General features: G+C 39.2%; 2 protein-coding genes and 1 long non-coding RNA gene across 3 annotated transcripts in view; 1 reads left to right on the top strand and 2 right to left on the bottom strand.

The window, feature by feature from the left end:
* Positions 1 to 10,150, bottom strand: part of LOC101743499 (uncharacterized) — a 78,742-nt gene extending 68,592 nt beyond the window's left edge. The window contains exon 1 of the mRNA XM_021347948.3: positions 10,012 to 10,150. The gene's annotated coding sequence lies outside the window, so the exon portion shown is untranslated. The remainder of the gene's footprint in view (positions 1 to 10,011) is intronic.
* The window catches only part of LOC134201492 (uncharacterized), a 92,796-nt gene extending 73,378 nt beyond the window's left edge, over positions 1 to 19,418 (top strand). Inside the window, exon 2 of the long non-coding RNA XR_009976829.1 lies at positions 19,299 to 19,418. This is a non-coding gene — a long non-coding RNA (uncharacterized LOC134201492). The remainder of the gene's footprint in view (positions 1 to 19,298) is intronic.
* Positions 18,717 to 20,063, bottom strand: LOC101739536 (cecropin-B-like). Its single transcript, NM_001043567.2, has 2 exons — positions 19,880 to 20,063; positions 18,717 to 19,014 (listed from the first exon to the last, which is right to left on the bottom strand). The coding sequence occupies exons 1-2, from the start codon at positions 19,979 to 19,981 to the stop codon at positions 18,925 to 18,927; spliced, it is 192 nt and encodes a 63-aa protein (NP_001037032.2). The 5' UTR covers positions 19,982 to 20,063; the 3' UTR covers positions 18,717 to 18,924.
* Positions 20,064 to 20,896: the final 833 nt, after the last annotated feature.

The following is a 20,896-nucleotide window of genomic DNA, read 5'->3' on the forward strand; positions in this document are numbered from 1 at the left end:
GTTGCATGAGAGATAATCTCATAGCGAGAATGCTAAATTATTAATAATTATAGTTCAAGTTCGTAGATTTTTAAACTTTTTTAAACTTTTTCTTCGCGTTTTATTATTTTCAGTTTTAACATGTGACGTCACAAAACTATTGACCCACCCCATGTCCCTTGTCACACTATGTCACATTTCGGTGATACCCCCCTCCCCATCAACGTGTGACGTAATTTATGGATGACCCCTAGTAAGAGAAGCACTTGGTGGTAGTCTATACCATGCGGTCCAAGCCACCCATGATCGAACAAAGTGGAACTCACATGTGGTCGCGATCCTCAGCAGTGAGGGAACGATATAGAAGATACCAACACCATTGAAATAGAGCTCATGTTGTGGTTGGTAAAGGCCTTTAGTTATTTTATGGAGTTAAATTAGGAAAGGAATTCCATATATGTAGATAGGTTACCGAGCCATGTCCTTCTTTGAAAAAGAAGCTTGGTTATGCCGCATACCTATGATTACGAATAACCATGATGGACGAGCGACTAGCCAGTATTCTTGTTAAATCAATAGGAGATAATTAAGATCGCACTCTTATCATACCCGATCGTGTAGACCGAATGGTAAACAGTCGACGTCGCCCAAAGCACGTCATTACAGATCTTCCCGATCCATTAACGGTACTTTTAGGTACCACAAGCACCGGTCACCATCCTAGTCGAACCCGTCGCTTGCGACGAAGCGAATTAGCCCATAGACACAGCCCACTGAGTTTCTCGCCGGATCTTCTCAGTGGGTCGCGTTTCCGATCCGGTGGTAGATTCTGCGAAGCACTGCTCTTGCTAGGGTCAGTGTTAGCAACACTCTGATTTGAGCCCCGTGAGCTCACCTACACACGTTAGGGCGAAGCTGAAATAGCCTCTCAAGGCTATCAGCATAGGTAGGAATAAAAAAAAACAAAAAAAAAAACACTCTTATAGCGGATGACTATTTTAACATAAAATAACAAAAGAGAAAATCCCGCAGTAAATTTTGCAGACAGCATTGTATTTATTGTGGTAATAAGTTCCAGCAAGTGCTAAACGACTATCGGCCCATGGACATCAACAATGTAAATGGTTCTTGGCATTGAGACATGACTTAAAAGTCTCAGCTCTGTAGTATAACGGCTGCCCCAAACGGATTACTGCTTCGCGATAGAAATAGGAAAGGTGGTACCTACCCCTGTGGGCTCACAAGGCGCTCTACCTAGAGTATTGATCGTGCTAATAATTCTTGATATGATAACAATTGAAAGTACATGGTATAGCCTCGGGTGGTCTGGTTCATATTTAAGATTCACGAATTAATTATCTATAGGTATACTAATATTATAAACAGGAAAGATTTGTTTGTTTGTTTTTTTGTTTGTTTGTATTATTGAATTGGCTCCGAAACTACTGAACCGATTTGAAAAATTCTTTCACTCTTTGGAAGCTACACTATTTCCGAGTAACATGTGCTATAATATTTTTTGAAAAAAATTAGGGATCCTTACTGAAACTCCAATAATGTAACCCAAGGTGTAAAAAAGTTACCTATCATATTCTTTACATCGCGTGCCCTGCGAAAACTATTGATGATACAATAAAATAATTTACTAAGACTTTGTAGAACACATTATTATTTACAAAAAGTGTCACGACAGTATATGTCTAACTATTGTAGTTATTCCGTAATAAGTGTTCTTTTATTTAAAAAAAACGTGTGGCACTCTGGAACTGCCGCGGTAAAGCTAATGCACAGCATTTTTTATCAACTTATGCAATTATAATTAGACAATGATAATTTAATATTAAAACGATAATAAAACAAGACCACGCTGTATTAAACATTAATAAAAGCAAAACCTTAACTGTCACCTTCACACTCATAAGCTAGACCGCGCGTGAGAGAGATGGGCAGACTTTTCATGATGCGCATGCAGTGTGACGTCACGCCGCGCGCTTATTCACAAACACTACACAAGCGCAACGTGTGAATGTGTTGAACGCGAGCTACATGGAGTGAGGGGTGTTAGGTTTTTTTCGTTACGGAATTTCATGATTCGGTCGCCGCGCTCAAGGCCCGCGATAAAAGCTATGCAATAGCTTAAAAATAAAACAACGTCATACATCGTTGAAATTTTTGTTAAAGACCCGAGCGGAGCCGGAGCGGGCCACTAGTTAGGTATAAAGAACAAATATTTAGCTGAACCGCAAAACTTTTGTTTTCAATTTGTGTTTGTTTTCATTCCAGCTCAGCCTTAATATTTAATTGATAAACGAGCCGTGTATTATTTCTAAGTATGTTGAACATAGCTTTAACAAAAACAAAACAATTTTCCACAACACATGACTCACTCGAGATTATCGGGTAATTAATTTAAGGTTCGAATCCCGCAGGCGGGTACCAAATTTTCTAATGAAATACGTACTTAACAATTGTTCACGATTGACTTCCACGGTGAAGGAATAACATCGTGCAATAAAAATCAAACCCGCAAAATTATAATTTGCGTAATTACTGGTGGTAGGACCTCTTGTGAGTCCGCACGGGTAGGTACCACCGCCCCGCCTATTTTTGCCGTGAAGCAGTAATGCGTTTCGGTTTGAAGGATGGGGCAGCCGTTGTAACTATACTGAGACCTTAGAACTTCTATCGCAAGGTGTGTGGCGCATTTACGTTGTAGATGTCTATGGGTTCCAGTAACCACTTAACACCAGGTGGGCTGTGAGCTCGTCCACACATCTAGGCAATTAAAAAAAAGGTAAAATATTTGTTATGGTAATACCATTTAGAGGGAAATTTAGTTTTTTGTTGTTCTTGTTAAGGCTCAAAATGAAATACGCAGTATCGTACCTACGTTTATCTGTGGCCGCGAACATGTCGGATCTCTAAAAGGCAAGCCCTAAAACACACGAAAAAGTTCAACGTCGATTCAAACTTTCACAGTCATCAAGTTCGCGGAAGAGGACAGCTTTCACTCTGGCCAGAAATACAACCGTCACTAAATATTACTTTTACGAAAATTTGACCACGTATAAGGAAGGCCCTAGATAAAATTTATTTAAAATATACACATATACAAACACTTTGTTTATATGAGTCGTCTATTATCAAAGGTGGCAATCTGTGCATTCGGACAAAAAAATGTTATTGATATGTCAATACAGATTGATTTGAATATAATCGTCTCCTTCAAAGAATACTGTTCAAAACGTGCATTAAATAAAGGTTAATACTTAACCTGTTATTTATCTAAGATGTCGTTCCGAAGAGTTTTGTGACTGCCAATGGAATACAAAGTCAATAATTCGTTTTTTCTGATTTACCAATAATTGTCCAAAAGTCGCATTGCCGGCTTTGATAATAGTCGACTCATATACGGGTTTCGCTAACACATTGATATGTATCAAAACGTTGTCTATTGAAAGTGAATTCATCATTGAAATCAAAGCACGTTTTTGACACAATTAAGGCAGTGCTATGAAATTTTTAAATCGAATTAAAATGTCCCAATAATTTCACTTTTGTTTGCGATTCGAATTCACTATTGCTGCAGTGATTATTGTAGTTTACTGGTGGTAGGACCTCTTGTGAGTCCACGCGGGTGGATACCACCACCCTCCCTATTTCTGCCGTGAAGCGGTAATGCGTTTCGGTTTGAAGGGTGGGGCAGCTGTTGTAACTATACTTGAGACCTTAGAACTTATATCTCAAGGTGGGTGGCGCATTTACGTTGTGGATGTCTATGGGCTCCAGTAACCACTTAACACCAGGTGGGCTGTGAGCTCGTCCACACATCTAAGCAATAAAAAAAAATAAAAATAAAAAAGTCTACGTCCTAATAATTGAAGCTCCTGTATAACTGGAATCTGCAGCGCCATTTATACAAAACCAGCGACCCGCCCTCGCTTCGCTTCGGAAACTGTAATTTATTATTGATTTCTCCACTATTTAATGGATGTTATTATACATATAAACCTTCCTCTTCAATCACTCTATCTATTAAAAAAACCCGCATCGTAATCCGTTGCGTAGTTTTAAAGATTTAAGCATACATAGGGATATAGGGACAGAGAAAGCGACTTTGTTTTATACTATGTGGTGATAGTGAAGACTCAAGATGAGATATGGCTCGTCTTAAGGGAAGATATCTTGGGTTTGGAGCGAACTTAGTTAAAAGACAATAGTAAAGGCGACATTCATATATCCTCCCTGAAAAGATGGAAGCAACTCTTGAATTGGCCCGTCTTATTGCTGCCAATAAACAACCTGGTTGAGCCATATGGGCTTATAAAGTTCTTCTCCCTATCACTAGTAATTATGGAAACTATGATTTTGGTAAATATAATTTTTTTTGCATAATATTATTATACGATCACGATTTTTTTTCTATTGCTTAGATGTGTTGAACGAGTTCACAGCCCACCTGGTGTATAGTGGTTACTGGAGCCCATAGACATCACGCAAATGCGCCACCCACCTTGAGATATAAGTTCTAAGGTCTCAAGTATAGTTACAACGCCTGCCCTAACCCCTCAAACCGAAACGCATTACTGCTTCATGGCAGAAATAGGCAGGGTGGTGGTAACCACCCGCGCGGACTCACAAGAGGCCCTACCACCAGTAACATTATTGTTAAAGTCTGTAGTCAAGTTGAGAATAGATTTAATATTGTTTTTCTTTAATATTATTTTTCTATAGTGTAGCCCTAGCGAAATCTGTGATTATAGAAGAATATTTTTGACCATAGAACCATGATAATGTTCAAACTTATAATTTAAATTACTAATTACAGTCGAGTTTCGACTACCGCGCGACCGCTAGTTTACATAAAAATACCATACATGTACACACACGACTTTCACAGTTGAAGATAACATCACGTAGTATTATCATGAACAAAAGCAATTGCATTATGTTTTAATAGATAGGAATGCTATTCATGCAATGCAATTTCCATCGACCTCATTACTCAAGGTGGGGGTTGTTCCGTAGTTTTTGGTGATAATTCAGCCTGGTTTATAAGCTTTTGTGTTTGAAAAATCTCCAATAATTAACAATTCACGAAAATCGAAACGTATTGAAAGAAATACCTTAGAGCGAATAATGCTAAAGGTATTTAAAGCCTATATTTGACCTTTATTTCTTACAAGGTCCTTTTATTTATCAATGCGTAGACGGGTGGCCGAGCTCACAGCCCGCCTGGTGTTAAGTGGAGCCCATAGATGTCTACAACGCAAATACCGCCACCCACCTTGAGATATGAGTTCTAAGGTCTCAGTATAGTTACAACGGCTGCCACACCCTTCAAACCGAAACGCATTACTGCTTCACAGCAGATATAGGCAGGATGGTGGTACCCACCCGCGCGGACTCACAAGAGGTCCTGCCACCAGTAATAGCAGCAAATTATAATTTTGCGGGTTCGATTTTTATTACACGACTAGCTGACCCGGCAGACTACGTAGTGCCGCAATCGATAAATAAAAGACCTAAACTTTATTTAATTCCGAGAATTTTCATATTTATCTACCTTTTAAACCTTCTCCAGACTTCGATAATAATTCAAGACCAAAATTAGCCAAATCGGTCCAGCCATTCTCGAGTTTTAGCGAGACTAAAGAACAGCAATTCATTTTTATATATATAGATGTTATTCCTTCACCGTGGAAGTAAATACCATCAAAATAATGGACCACAAAGCCAGTCTCATTACCTAAAAAGATACTCGCTCCTAAGCTCGAAGTGACGTTTCTTATTCGCAGATCATAAATCACGAAAATTAAGATGGCCGCATGAAAAATTTGCGAAGCGTGGCATTTTAGTGTTTTATCATGATTTGCATGTTTTCCTGTGATTTTCTTCACGTAATAACGTAGTTTGAGTTATCAATCTTAACGTCGAAAGAGGCCGAAAATTTATTCGGATCTTTTCATAGTTGGTGAGTAAAAAGGCTAGAGAATTACGTAATCTGGATGATGTTGAAGATCACAGCAAATAAAGGACGCTCTGATAAATTTGAACATCGATAAAGATCGCATCGGCTACGTGGTGGGAAAATGAGGATCGGAGTTGGGTGAATTGATTTTATTTTACTGGTGATAAGACCTCTCCGCACGGGTAGGTACCACCACCCTGCCTACTTCTGCCGTGAAGGAGTAGTGCGTTTCGGTTTGAAGGGTAGGGCAGCCGTTGTAACTGTACTGAGATCTTAGAACTTATATCTCAATGTGGGTGGCGCATTTACGTTGTAGATGTCCATGGGCTCCAGTAACCACTTAAGACCAGGTAGGCTGTGAGCTCGTCCACCCATCTAAGCAATAAAAAAAATTGGTTTAATTGAGTGTTTCTTTGGGCTTATACGTGTAATGATGGTATACTAACAGATTAGCATCTGTGAAAGTGCAAAAATGAAACCAAGCCACTGGATGTAGCTTCTTGAGCTCTTCCAAAAAGTCCACTTAAAAAGTCTCACTAAATAAGCACCATTTTATTAAAGCTTTACTTTCATTCTAATTGATTAAAGTCTCAAAATAATCAACCTCACCACATTTTGTTTCACGTCATTTTTCATATAAATATAAATATGGGTATAATAAATTAAGATTTTTATAAACTTGAGAGTAGAATCAGTGGCGGGAAGCCGATTGCCAGACTTAAAAAAGGAGTAGAAAGACGGCGTATTTTTTGAACGTTAAATTCGAATAATTTTGTTTTTTCTACGATATCAACACGAACGGTTCGAAATTTAAAATTGTAATGACGCTCAGCAAAAAATCTTTTCGGTGTAAAATTTGATGTAGAGAAAAGGGCACAAAGCCGAATGTCTCATTCCTTTTACAGTGCAGCACGTTCTATCCGTGATTACTCTTTGGGAGATCCACGAATTTGTTAAATTGGGATCAAAGGATTGGAGTGCAATTTGTGTCATGTTCGATTCTAACAGCTCAGACATCCGTTTGCCTCGGTAAATGTACGCTTGATGTCAAGTTAAGAATAACAAAATGTGGATGTGCTTTTTACTAGCTGTAGTTAGTAAGGTCAGCTCTGGTTCGCTTGGAGTTAACTGGCGTCTGATAACAACAGAACATTAACGGATTTTGGAGTTTCAATTACTTTTAAAATGTAATTCAGAATTAATATATTTTTTTCATTCCTACCTATGCTGATAGCTTTGAGAGGCTATTTCAGTGTAACTTTCACTAGTAGGTGAGCTCATGGGGCTTAAACCTGACGACGTTGCTAACATGAGCCCTAGCAAGAGCCGTGCTTCGCAGAATCTGCCACCGGATCGGAAACGCGACCCACTGAGAAGATCCCCGCGCGGACTCACAAGAGGTCCTACCACTAGTATATAAATAAATATATTTTTGTCTTTGTCTATTGATAGATCTCAGAAATATGTGGCACACGTATGATGCGATATGCTTTAGCACAAAAGATAATTACCACAGCAGAGATGTTGTTTATAAGAAAAGCCTAAGAGAACACTCTAGGTACAGCTGACATCTGAAAATTCGGACAACTTCTAGTATACCTACCATAATCATTTATCATAGGAATTTGGTCACATTTATCTATACTGATATTAAGAAAGAACTAAAGAGGAAAAGTTTGTTTGTTTGTTTGTATTGAATTGGCTCCGAAACTACTGAACCGATTTGAAAAATTATTTCACTGTTTGGAAGCTACACTATTCCCAAGTGACATAGACTATACTCTTTTTTGAAAAAAATTAGGGATCTTCACTTAAAGTCCAATAATGTAACCCAAGGTGTAAAAAAATTACCTAAAATATTGCTTACATCGCGTGCCCTGCGAAAACTATTGATGATAGAATAAAATAATGGACTACGACTTTGTAAAACCCATTATTGTTTACAAAAAGTGTCGCGGCAGCATATTATTATGTCTGACTATTATAGTTATGCCGCAATAAGTGTTCTTTTATCTAAAAAAATAAAACAACGTCAAATATCGTTGAGATTTTTGTTAAAGACCCGAACAGAGCCGGAGCGGGCCGCTTGTTGTATTATGAATACTAGAGGTCCCGCAATAGTCGAAATTCGAATATAATTAATTGGAATTGTAAGTTTGTACACTATTATGATTGTATTTTATACTCACACTACAATCACAAATTTCGCCAAGACTACACTATAAAAAATATTAACAAAGACAAACAATATTTAATCTATTCTCAATTTGACAACAGACGTCAAGAACAAAAGTTTGACAATAAATAGTATGCATGCGTGTGTGCGTCAAATATGTGGTATGTAGTGTGTGTAATGTTTTCTTTATTGATGTAATGTATCTTTTATACATTATTTAAAAAAAATATTAGCATTGTGCACTTCTTCTCTATATTCTCTATAAGTGTGGAAAATTTCATATTCCTCCGTCCGCGCAATTTTCGTAAAAAAGGGATACAAAGTTTTTGCTTCACGTATTAATATATAGATTCATAACAAAACTTCAGGAACATCCAAGTTATTAGTAGCTCTGTGGCTGACATAGAGCTAAGCTTAAACAAGATAATTTGTATTCGACACAAACTGCTTTTTTTACTACCGGCTACACTAGTAAACTAGCTGTTTGAGACAATTAATGTTTTTAATGTAACGAACCATTATTTGCGATGGCTATATTTGATTCTTAGGGATGCCACATGCTGCTCCATTGCTAATTAGGAACCTCTATCTTATGAACGTTGAAAATTAAGATTGATGGGTGAACTGTTACGGGGTGGGTCCAGGAGCTCTTTTAAAAAAAGAAAACTGTGGCTGGCACTGAGTTTATCTTATATCTTTAAATGAGCAATTATTGTATATTAATATATATATAATCTAAACCTCGGAAACGGCTCCAACGATTTTCATAAAATTAAGTATACAGGAGATTTCGGGGGTGATAAATCGATCTAGCTACGATTCATTTTCAGAAAATGTTGTTTTATTCGTGTTTTCAATAATCAACTCTTCCCGACATCTATTGGCGAATAATAATACTATTTTTCTTAATTGAGGGCAACTAACCGCTTTAAAGACACAACAAGATGGCGTTATCAAAAAAAAAAACATCTAGTTTTTTTTTTTTTTTTTCTTGCTTAGATGGATGGATGACCTCACAGCCCACCTGGTCTTAAGTGGTTACTGGAGCCCATAGACATCTACAACGTAAATGCGCCACCCAACTCGAGATATAAGTTCTAAGATCTCAGTATAGTTACAACGGTTACCACACCCTTCGAACCGAAACGCATTACTGCTTCACGGCGGAAATAGGCGGGGTGGTGGTACCTACCCGTGCGGACTCCCAAGAGGTCCTACCACCAGTGATTACGCAAATTATAATTTTGCGGGTTTTATTTTTATTACACGATGTTATTCCTTCACCGTGGAAGTCAATCGTGAACATTTGTTGAGTACGTATTTCATTAGAAAAATTGGTACCCGCCTGCGGGATTCGAACACCAGTGCATTTATATGCATACGAATGCATCTCACGTCTTATCCTTTAGGCCAAAACGACTTCAAAAACTTATTAAAGAAGTAGTGTACAAATGATGTGTGTTTTCGCTACTCAAGCCAAATCGGTTCTGCCGCGCTTTAGTAGTAAATCGTCTTTATATAAAGACGATGCATTCAAGAAGGCCTTAGTCTGCATTATCATTTATATTGCGTTATTATTGAGGGGCATATGTAACAGAACGACCTCATGGCCCCATTTGATGTTAAACGATCACTGTAGCCTATAGACATCACGGTGTGAAGAATTTGAGGAATAAGGTCGAATTTTCATTCGTATTGCGTAACGGCTATTCCACCATTCAGATCGGAATGCGAGATGGCTTCGTGGCTGAAATGTGCTTGACAGTGGTACCTACCCGTAGTGTCTTACAATCGGCCCTATAAGTCATGCGTGGTATCAGGGAGGACGCTTTATCTCAACTAGCATATACAATATAAAAATAAATGTATTAATAAAATTACTCACCCACCAACTGTTGCTTCGCACCACTAAATATATCGATAAAATCAAATCACATAACAACGGTCGATAAGCACAAGATAGTCAATGAGAATCCCCGACGCGACGTTGCGTTACCAAAAAACGGTAGAGCACTGCGAAATACGTACCTGGTTTGAAAAGCGTCACGCATCGTTTACATTTCAACGAAAATTATTGTGTGTCGCTAATCATTGTACGGCCGTGAGGAAATAGTGAGGGGAAAGCCGATGTCGAGAATCCTATCGATAGGCGATTTTACGGGACAGTCTCTGCAACATTACAATCACGATGGCACTATCTTTCATGCCAAGATACAGGACGGCGGACTCATATTAAATCTCATGTCAAGCAAAGGATCGATTTTATTCCTTCATTCTGAACTTTTTTTGGTAAACACATTAAAATATGAAAGACTGAGAATGGTTCTAGGGCCAGGAATCCTAGTAGATTCATCATCTCGATGCCTCATTCCTCCGATATCGACTACCTTATTGCTAGGAAGAATGAGGTGGCCATTACCATTCCTCTCATTGATGGCCCGTTACTGATTTTTATTTTATTCCTTTAAATCAGGGGGTCCCAAACTTAATTTGTCACTGCCCACTTTGAGAATAAATTCATTTTTAGCGCCCCCATTTTTCATCTCCTGAAAAACCACTATAGCGAGAGCTCAGTTAAGAGTAAGAGTCCTCCTAAATGACATTAAAAATCCCCCATTATTTTTCTGGGTCTCTTACCGTCCCCCTTTAGGCCTGCAGAGCCCACAAGGGGGCGTTATCGCCCACTTTGGGAAAGACTGCTTTAGATGGTGTGACGAGCTCACATCTAATCTGGTGATAAGAAGTCGCCGGAGCCTATGGACATCAACAACGTAAATACCACCATCCAATTTGAGACATGAGTTCTAAGTCTCAGTTTTATAGTTACAAAGGCTGCCCCAGCTTTCAAACCGAAACCCATTACTGCTTCACGCCAGGAAAAAGCAGGGTGGTGGTATCCGTGCGGGCTTATAGCACGTCCTACCATTTGACCTTGGTACACATTATAGACTAACTCCTTCCTTGGTATATGTTAATTAGATGGCCGTGATGAATGAGTAAATCATAGCTCATGTGTACTGAATGTGCATCGTTCGATTCCGCTGACGTCCCAGAGTGATGTAGGGTTTATCAAATGCTGTAAGTTCATTGACCTTTGATGTCGATAGCTAAAGAACTATCGACTGCTTCCCACCACTAGCAAAGGAGGAAATTGTACTTATAAAATTAGAACAAATATTATTGGAAAGCGAAGTAATAGTTACGCTAGGTGAACACACGACAGACGAAAGAATACAGTGAAATTTAATGCATTATGTAATGATAGACATTGTAGACAATGATAGACATTGTACAGGAGCTACTTGCAGTGGAAGTAAGCCGAAACAATGCTTCGACATCGAAATTAGCCCTAAATTAGTGTGGCTAAAACCAGCCCGACCATTACCAATGCGAAGCTGCAATGGGATTCCTTTTGAAGAGCTTTACAGCTGTCATGAAATTGAGACATTCGAAGTCGTCGTGGCCTAACGTATAAGACGTCCGATGTTTTCGTGTTGAGCGATGCACCGGTGTTCGAATCTCAGGCGGGTATCAATTTTTCTAATGAAATACGTACTCAACAAATGTTCACGATTGACTTCCACGGTGAAGGAATAACATCGCGTAATAAAAATCAAACCCGCAAAATTATAATTTGCGTAATTACTGGTGGTAGGACCTCTTGTGAGTCCACGCGGGTGGGTACCACCACCCTACCTATTTCTGCCATAAAGCAGTAATGCGTTTCGGTTTGAAGGGTGGGGCAGCCGTTGTAACTATACTTGAGACCTTAGAACTTATATCTCAAGGTGAGTGGCGCATTTACGTCGTAGATGCCGATGGGCTTCAGTAATCACTTAACACAAGGTGGGCTGTGTGCTCGTCCACTCATCTAAGCAATAAAAAAAAACACTTAAACATATTATTATCTCAAGCTAGCAGTTTTTATTGCTTAGATGGGTGGACGAGCTCACAGCCAACTTGGTGTTAAGTGGTTACCGGAGCCCATAGACATCTACAACGTAAATGCGCCACCCACCTTGATATACAAGTTCTAAGGTCTCAAATATAGTTACAGCGGCTGCCCCACCCTTCAAACCGAAACGCATTACTGTTTCACGGCAGAAATAGGAAGGGTGGTGGTACCTACCCGCGCGGACTCACAAGAGGTCCTACCACCAGATTCTGCGAAGCACGGCTCTTGCTAGGGTTCGTGTTAGCAACGTCGTCAGGTTAGAGCCCCGTAACCTCACCTACACACGTTAGGGGGAAGCTAAAATAGCCTCTCAAGGTTATCAGCTTAGGTATAAAAAAAAAAAGCTGAATTCTCATTTGTGCTGTGTAAAATTCTTTCAGACTGTGTTGAAAGCAGAACGGATCGTTGTTTTGCAGCAAAACTGGCTCTGGTTGTGGTGAACAAAAAAAATCTAGTGTAGGCATGGATTTAATCAAAAGAAAATCTCTTAACTAGCGACTGTTATACCTAAAGAAGTATTAAGCCTTATATGAAATTGTTAAAGATAAATAAATTAAAAAAGCCCTTGACATTGTCGGAAATTGTGTACATTCACGATAAGAATCGCTAGCACAAAGCTTCGAAGCTATGAAAAAGCTACAAACGATAGCTTTTCCCGATAAGACTACCTCGTGAGAATTTAAGCGGCCTTCTAGTAAGATATTTATTTTTTATGAATTTATGATTTGAATATTAATTAATTTTAATTATTATAAAATATTAATGGATGGACGTCAGCAATGCCGGATGAAGAGCTAAGCCGCTGCCTATCATTAAGTACCCTCCACAATTCGAAGAAGGACATGTCATAGCCCTTGAGAAAAACTGTAGTGGGGAGCTCATTCCAAAGCCCGACGGTATGTGGCAGGAAAGATCTCTGGAAAAGCACTGTGCATAGCTTTATGTAGCTTAAATGACCTCTGCTCCGGTAGTTAATGGTGCGATGGTAATAACAAGTCTGTTGTAATTGTAAGACCTGAACACCCAATATTCAAGCTTTATACATTTATTTTAAATAATCATTCTAATCTCGAAGAACGTGGTCTGTGGTTTAGGACTGGTCCGATTACCTAGTCCGATAACAATTGCGTGATGTTTGACGATTAATGAATTCAAGAAAATCATGAATTTATTCTAACGTTATCGCTTCGAAGTTGGAAAAAATTGGTAAACGTACAATTAGAGATGAAATTAAATATTCTTTTAAGAAATTGTGAAACCAAGGCCTTACATCCACGGACGGTTAAAAATATTTATGGTGCTCGGACCTTAATTTTTTATTTTTTTTTAAATTTTATGACCTGGTAACTAATAACTTTAAGTCATGTCTTATTTTAATATAAATTCTTATTTTTATGAAAAATGATAATATTGAGTGAAATGAAATGAAGATGATTTATTTGAGACATTAATCAATTGGGAGGAAATGAGACGATATGGGAAATATAATCTCAGTAAAATGGTGGTCATTTGCTGAGATTATTTCAGTGAACTTTTTGGAGGATCCCGAGAAATTAGATTCAGCAGCTTTTTTTAATTTTCCCACATTTATGCCTTTTCACAGATATTAAATAGTTAACAAACCACCGCTATTATATATTTAAACCTGAAGAAACACTAAACAGACAAAATAAAACAAATCACACAACTTCACTCCTCGCGTTTCCGCCAAAAAGTCCCTTATTATTATTATAAACATATATTTTTACTGGGGGTAGGACCCCTTGTGAGTCTCCACGGGTAGGTACTACTACCCTGCCTATTTCTGCCGTGAAGCAGTAAGCGTTCCGTTTTGAAGGGCGGGGCAGCCGTTGTAACTATATTGAGACCTTAGAACTTATATCTCAAGGTGGGTGGTGCATTTACGTTGTAGATGTCTATGGGCTCCGGTAACCACTTAACACCTGTGAGCTCGTCCACCCATATAAGCATCAAAAAAAAATTCGCCTATGTACCAAATCCAACCAAGCCTTAAGTAGTAATGTGCCTTTTATAAGTTCCAAACTACTGATAAATCCCATCGAGTACCAATGAGAATCCGATTACAAGGTACATAATACAACGACATAATGATAATTAAAAAAAAAAAACGCTATATTAAATCGTAAAGGTTATTTTACTTATGTCGTAACTGGTAAGCTTAAATAACAATGCTCTAAGTGTTGTGGAAGATTTTAATGTAACTTCGTGTGCCGATATCAAATCTGTCTGTGCCTGTCGGATTCATTGTCTTCCTTTGACTTCAGCTTCACAGAGCTAGTGAGAATGCTTCAGGCGCTACCCCAATCTTTAAGTCCGACAATGGCGGATCCAGGGGGGGTCATGGGGGTCATGACCACCCCCTGAGCTGGTTCCAGGACTTAGGTGGACCACTAATTGAATATAATGATTTTATTTATATATTTTGTCACCATACAGATTTTATGTAACTACATACCTTCAATATTTAATTAATTTAATATAGTATAATAACTTTGTATAATGGAAAACGTTTGGGAACGAACGGATCCAAATTTGACTATGTGACCCCCTCCTGGCGCCAAAGCTGGATCCGCCCGTGAAGTCCGAAGGCAAAAGTCCTTGTCGATCGAAATACGAACACAAGCAGACTGTGATGCAAAGGTTGCGTGCTCAAAGAAAATGAACCTCGCAAATAAAACGTTATCGTTTCCTCTCGTACCTAAATTACAGAAAAGGGCACATTAATCCTAATAACTGAAGTCTAAGGTCATAAAGTTTCGGCTCTGGAATATTAGCTGGCTATTCAAATAATGAAAAACTTGTCTTAATTAAAATTCGGGCTTATTTTGCAGCTGTAGCCAGCGTTGGAGGATTTAGAGATGTATAGTCTTCGCGGTATCATTAAAATGTGATAAGAAAGAAGTCAATCGGTCGAAGCAAGATCGCATTCACACATCGATTACAAACGGGAGTGGAGCAACACGCAAAACAAGACAGCATCTACTCAAATGTATCCGAAATTAATGAACGCGAGTGTAAAAACTATATGGTAAAACAATAACATCGAAGCCTAGTGAATTTAGACAACAATGTACACGTTTAGAAGATGCATGTGACTATCAGATGCATGGAAATGATAGTGCAAGGTAGAGGGGGAAGAAGTCGACCGAAGAAGACATGGATGGAGTGTGTGATTGACGATATGAGAGAGAGAGGAGTGAGTGTTGAGATGACGGCTGATAGAAGCGAATGGAAGACATAAATTAGCTGTGCCAACCCCACCTAGTGGGATGAGGTGGCGAAAAAGAATAATGTACAATGCGATTACAAGAAGAATGCGGCAGTTCTTGGTGAGCTTATGCCTTTATTTATTCGTTGAATTCTAGACTTACATCGGGAAAAGTATACCTTTCCTACTTAATGAGATAGGCGACAGCTTTCCCATGTATTCGTGACCTCTTTTTGGGCAGGTCGCTAGTATAACTTTCTACATTACATTGTCGTAGCTCTCTTAAATAATGCTGGTTAAATATTATTTAAAGTTGGTCAAATAATGTTTGTAGAGAAAAATACATGATCAATACAACACGAAAACGTGATTATGAACATTCGTGTGTTTCAGTAATCAAATGTAATTTATGTTTAAGCTAACTTGTACTAACTTGACCTTCGTAATATGATTACATTATCGGCGATGGCGTGTAACTTGGTATGTAATGTACAGTCGTGGACTATATACTCAACACAATATTCAAATGTCGACATGTCCGTGGTATGGCAGTAGTCCGGAAAATACTCAAGTAACTTCGGCGTATCGGCTCAATTCACGCAATATAATAGAGATTTAGATCTTGATTGAGAACTGACATTAGATTTTGAGTCATTCTCAAAGTAAGAATAAGTTAAAATAAAAATTGTATTGCATTAAAAATATTTGCGTGTAATCTTTACTCATTGTCAAACCACAGACCCTATTATATGATTAGTAAGATACGTCGCTACCATTTGAGATTAATATTAACATAGGTTAATTATTAGTAATGAATTGTCATTCGGCAAAGTGGTGTTTTTGGAACGAAGTTCCTTATGGGACGAGTTTTTTTTTTTTTCGGGCCGGGGCCGAACCTCCTACGAGGTCCCCGCGCCTAGGGGGCGCGCGGGGTATGTGAGACTCAATGATCTGCAGGTGTTGAGAGCAGATCGCGGGCCCAAGGATTTTAGGGCCCACCCACTAAACGACTCCCCTGCACTCTTACACGCGACGTCCGATCCGTCCGGGGTCAGAACCCGGTCAGAGTAGGGGGGTTCCCGCAGTCAACACTACAACCAGACACGCGGCGCCACCCCGAGGACGCCCGACCGACGGGTCGTCGACGCGATAGTCGACGACCAACGACGTCGGTCTCCGCGGTACGGCGGCCCTACCAGGCCGCCCGGGCGGTGCCGCTGGTGTTCCGGGATACCCTGCTGGGCCAGAACCAGCCTGCCGGGTCGGAACGCGATACACCGCCGACCGGGTTGCTCTTCCACAGTATGTTCGGCGACGACAGCGACGACGAAAATGCGGACCGCATCGCAGTCCGCAGCCGCCGACGCGCCGTCCCGTCCTCCTGGTGCCAGCACGCTAGAGTGACGGTAGCGTGCGGCGCAGCCTCAACCCCCGTAGGTCGCCCCGTGACCACGATGCAGAGGGGTACGCTAACTCAGAAAAAACGTCCGTAACGTAAGCTTTTTATGAGGAATGCACACAGTGTACGACTTAACTTTGTAATAACGTACAAAAAATAACATTTTTTTATCATTCATTGACCACGATCTCACAGCGTTCGTTTGCGCAATACACTAACTCTTATGCAAACAACCGTGAATGAAGTGTACCACAATAAGTTCGCACGTTACCGAATGACCGTGGGTTTTTGCGAAACCTCCAGTTTTATTTTCTTTATACCTCGAATAGAACTTAAAATTAATATTTTTATAATAAGGAACTTCGTTCCTGTCCGGCACCTACGACACCACACATTTTTTTTGTTTCTTTTATTGGCAAACAATCGTACAGCCTATCTGATGGTAGGTTATCATCATAGCCTGTGAAGGTCGGTAATGCCGGGGGCACAGCTAAGCTACTGCTTAATGCTGATCCACAAACCTCAAAAGAAAAGGACATGTCATAGAGCTCGGGAAACATCTGAGTGACAAAAAAGATCTCTGGAAACGGACTGTGGATGAACGCGGCCTTTCCAGAGAGTGTGGATGAACTCTGCCTGCTCCCGTTACGGAAAGGGCAATGAAAGGTGATAAAGGTATCATTTCGAAGAATTCCTCAAACTACTTCCCATGGAACTTACAGTGTAAAGCACGCAGCGAACTCTCCATATTTTTTGTCTATAGATTTTTGCCTCATGGGACGCTACATCCATACAGAATTATTGCTTTCACTATGACTTCAGGCGCCAATCGCCTTCGCTCACATTGGGAGGCTCATAGAGTTACTATGGGAGGCTACAATAGCCATCGCCCGCTTTAAGGCATGAGGTCCATAGTTGAAGATTATTGGCAGTTCTGCCCATCAAACTGGAACACGCAACTTGGTACGAATAGGGGAATGTTAACGGCCGTCTGGTGTAGTGGTAAGTGACATGGTCACTACACAAGGGGGTTGCGGGTTCGAATCCCGCCAAGGGAAGTTATTTGTATGATAAATATAAAATGTCTTTTCCAGGGTTACGGATGTATATTAAATATATGTATATAATAAAAAATCTTATATTTATTTCCGTTATCTGGTACATGTAACCCAAGTTCTTTACGAACTTAGCACGGGACCAGTTAACGTGGCGTGATTGTTAGCAAATATTTATTTATTTATTATTTATTTAATGTTGTGGGGATTATAATAGGTTTATAGAAACATTACCCAAGTAAGTTTTGGAGCGGGTTTGAAAGTTTCGGTTTGAATGGCGGACGAACACTTACATAATTAATTACTAACTACTAACTACTAACTACTAACATTAATTACTGAATTAGCGGAGTTCATTTAAATATAAAATTTTAAAACATTAAAACGGTTTCTAGTTTCAGTTATACATATTTTTTATTTTTTTATTTTTTTTTTTATTGCTTAGATGGGTGGACGAACTCACAGCCCACCTGGTGCTAAGTGGTTACTGAAGCCCATAGACATCCATAACGTAAATGTACCACCCACCTTGAAATATCAGTTGTAAGGTCTCAGTATAGTTACAACGCATTACTGCTTCACGGCAGAAATAGGCAGGGTGGTGATACCTACCCGTGCGGACTCACAAGACGTCCTACCACCAGTAATTACGCAAATTATAATTTTGCGGGTTTGATTTTTATTACACGATGTTATTCCTTCACCGCGGAAGTCAATCGTGAACATTTGTTGAGTACGTATTTCATTAGAAAAATTGGTACCCGCCTGAGATTCGAACACCGGTGCATCGCTACATATGAATGCTCCGAACGTCTATCATTCAATAATACTATTTAAAATTATTAATTTAAAAAGGTGTTTAAAGGCTTTAAATGTTGTTCTCTTAGTGTGTTGGTTCTATATTAAGGTAGTAATGGTTGAAGGATTGATTAATAAAAAAATGTGCATTGAATTAAGTACAAAATAATTTATTGATTTTCAATTTTACAATATAACGTTTATCACTAAGAAAACTTTGGCAGATATTAATTTTAAATTATATTTAAAATTGAATATCATAATGGAAATCCAGTCTTATACGAGTAATTGTAATTTAATTACATATTAAAATTAACGAGTAGATTAAATAATACTAGTATTTATGGCGTACGTTTTAAAGATCATTTTCCTATAGCTTTAGCCGAACCGAGGACCTCGATCGCCGGGCCCGCTTTGACGATGCCATCACGGATGTTCCTGCCCATTTTTTCCTGAAAAAAAAAAACAAAACGATTGGTCTGTGAAGCTGCTGAGAACAATAGTACGTATATCTACATCAAGAGCCCATTTAAATGATAAATTTATGTACCCTAAGGCTCTGCTAATTCAGCGGAATCATGTCATACTGTTACATTTTTTTACTGGTGGTAGGACCTCTTGTGAATCCGCGCGGATAGGTACCACCACCCTGCCTATTTTTGCCGTGAAGCAACTATGCGTTTCGGTATGAAAGGTCCGGTAGCCGTTGTAACTCATTCTGTCGTTATATCTCAAGGTGGGTGGCGCATTTACGTTGTAGATGTCCATGGGCTCCAGTAACCACTTAACATCAGGTGGGCTATGAGCTCGTCCACCCACCTAAGCAATAAAAAAAAAAAATACATATATATCTGTTTCTCTGGTCAGAACGAGAGACTAGACGCAAGTGATAAGTGAACAATAACTCAATCATACTAACTTTAATATTTATAATAATGTAACATTGAACTATGCGATGTAAACCATAAGATTAAGTCGATTGAATCGTCAAGAAAAAATGAACTCTAATGAAGAAAGTACGAATGAACCAATTAAAACATTTGCAAAAGGCTTTTTGCTTTAAAACACAAAATTATAACAAAACAGAAAAGTGGTTTCAACAAAATAAAATCATCAATTAACAATTGAATATCTATTATTATCAAGACCACATGAAATTCATCCACTTTAAAAATAAAGAATCAATAAAATCGGTTCACCTTCAAAAAAATTCTAAGGTACCTAACAAATATTAATAAAAACAGTCGAATTGAGAAACTCCTCAATTTTTAAGTCGGTTTAAAAAAATTACACAGAACTGAATAAAGAACTACTTACAATTTTCTTGAAGATCTTCCACCTGGGTTCGGGAGCAGCGCTGGTCATGCTCAAAGCCAGCACCAGAGCGAAGACGAAGGATAGGATCTTTGCGAAATTCATTGTAAGTTTATGTAAATTCAAACGCGGACGTTAAGACACAAGCGGCGCTGTACTGATCACTTGATGTGCACTATCAGAATGTAATTAATTCAGACTTGTTTCTCTTTATATATACAAATTCGCGTGGCTTGTTGTTAGACGCTCTCGAGTGCAAGATAACGGGTCAATTGAGGTTAAACACAAACACGAGAGGGGTACTTCCCTCGCCCGCTCTGATAAAAGTTAATCCCCCAATTAATGCTCTCCCAGTTAATGAGGATTGCGCATTTTTAACAAAGGTCAACAGGAAAATCTGTTCCTCACGTTTGAGAGGCAATCGCGGCTTAGATAACCACAACGGTTCGAACTTGTTAATAAAGTCATTCACCAGTGCAATGTACTAGGCGAGTATGTTTTTATTTTTATTTTTTATTGCTTAGATGGGTAGACGACCTAACAACCCATCTGGTGTTAAGTGGTTACTGGACCATAGACATCTACAACGTAAATGCGCCACCCACCTTGCGGTATAAGTTCTGAGGTCTCAGTATAGTTACAACGGCTGCCCCACCCTTCAAACCGAAACGCATTACTGCTTCACGGCAGAAATTCTATCCGATGATTTATTTGCAAGCGAAGTAAACTGTCCCTTAGAAATAAGGTGACACTCTACAAAACTTGCATACGCCCCGTCATGACCTATACAAGTGTAGTGTTCGCTCACGCGGCCCCCATACACTTAAAACCACTACAAATTATTCAATCCCGTTTTTGCAGGATAGCCGTCGGAGCCCCGTGGTTCGTCAGGAACGTCGACCTCCATGATAACCTGAACTTAGAGTCCATCAGTAAGTATCTACAGTCGGCATCAATGCGCCACTTCGACAAAGCGGCACGACACGAGAACCCTGTTATCGTGGCCGCCGGTAACTACAT

Source organism: Bombyx mori, chromosome 26, assembly GCF_030269925.1.
Source record: "Bombyx mori chromosome 26, ASM3026992v2".
In the NCBI taxonomy this organism is placed as follows: Eukaryota; Metazoa; Arthropoda; class Insecta; order Lepidoptera; family Bombycidae; genus Bombyx; species Bombyx mori.

Excerpts from the sequence above, each read along its gene's own strand:
- LOC101739536 (NM_001043567.2), bottom strand. The coding sequence starts at position 19,981 with ATGAATTTCGCAAAGATCCTATCCTTCGTCTTCGCTCTGGTGCTGGCT. Across the intron at positions 19,015-19,879 it reads GGAAGATCTTCAAGAAAATT|GAAAAAATGGGCAGGAACAT; the intron begins GTAAGTAGTTCT and ends TTTTTTTTTCAG.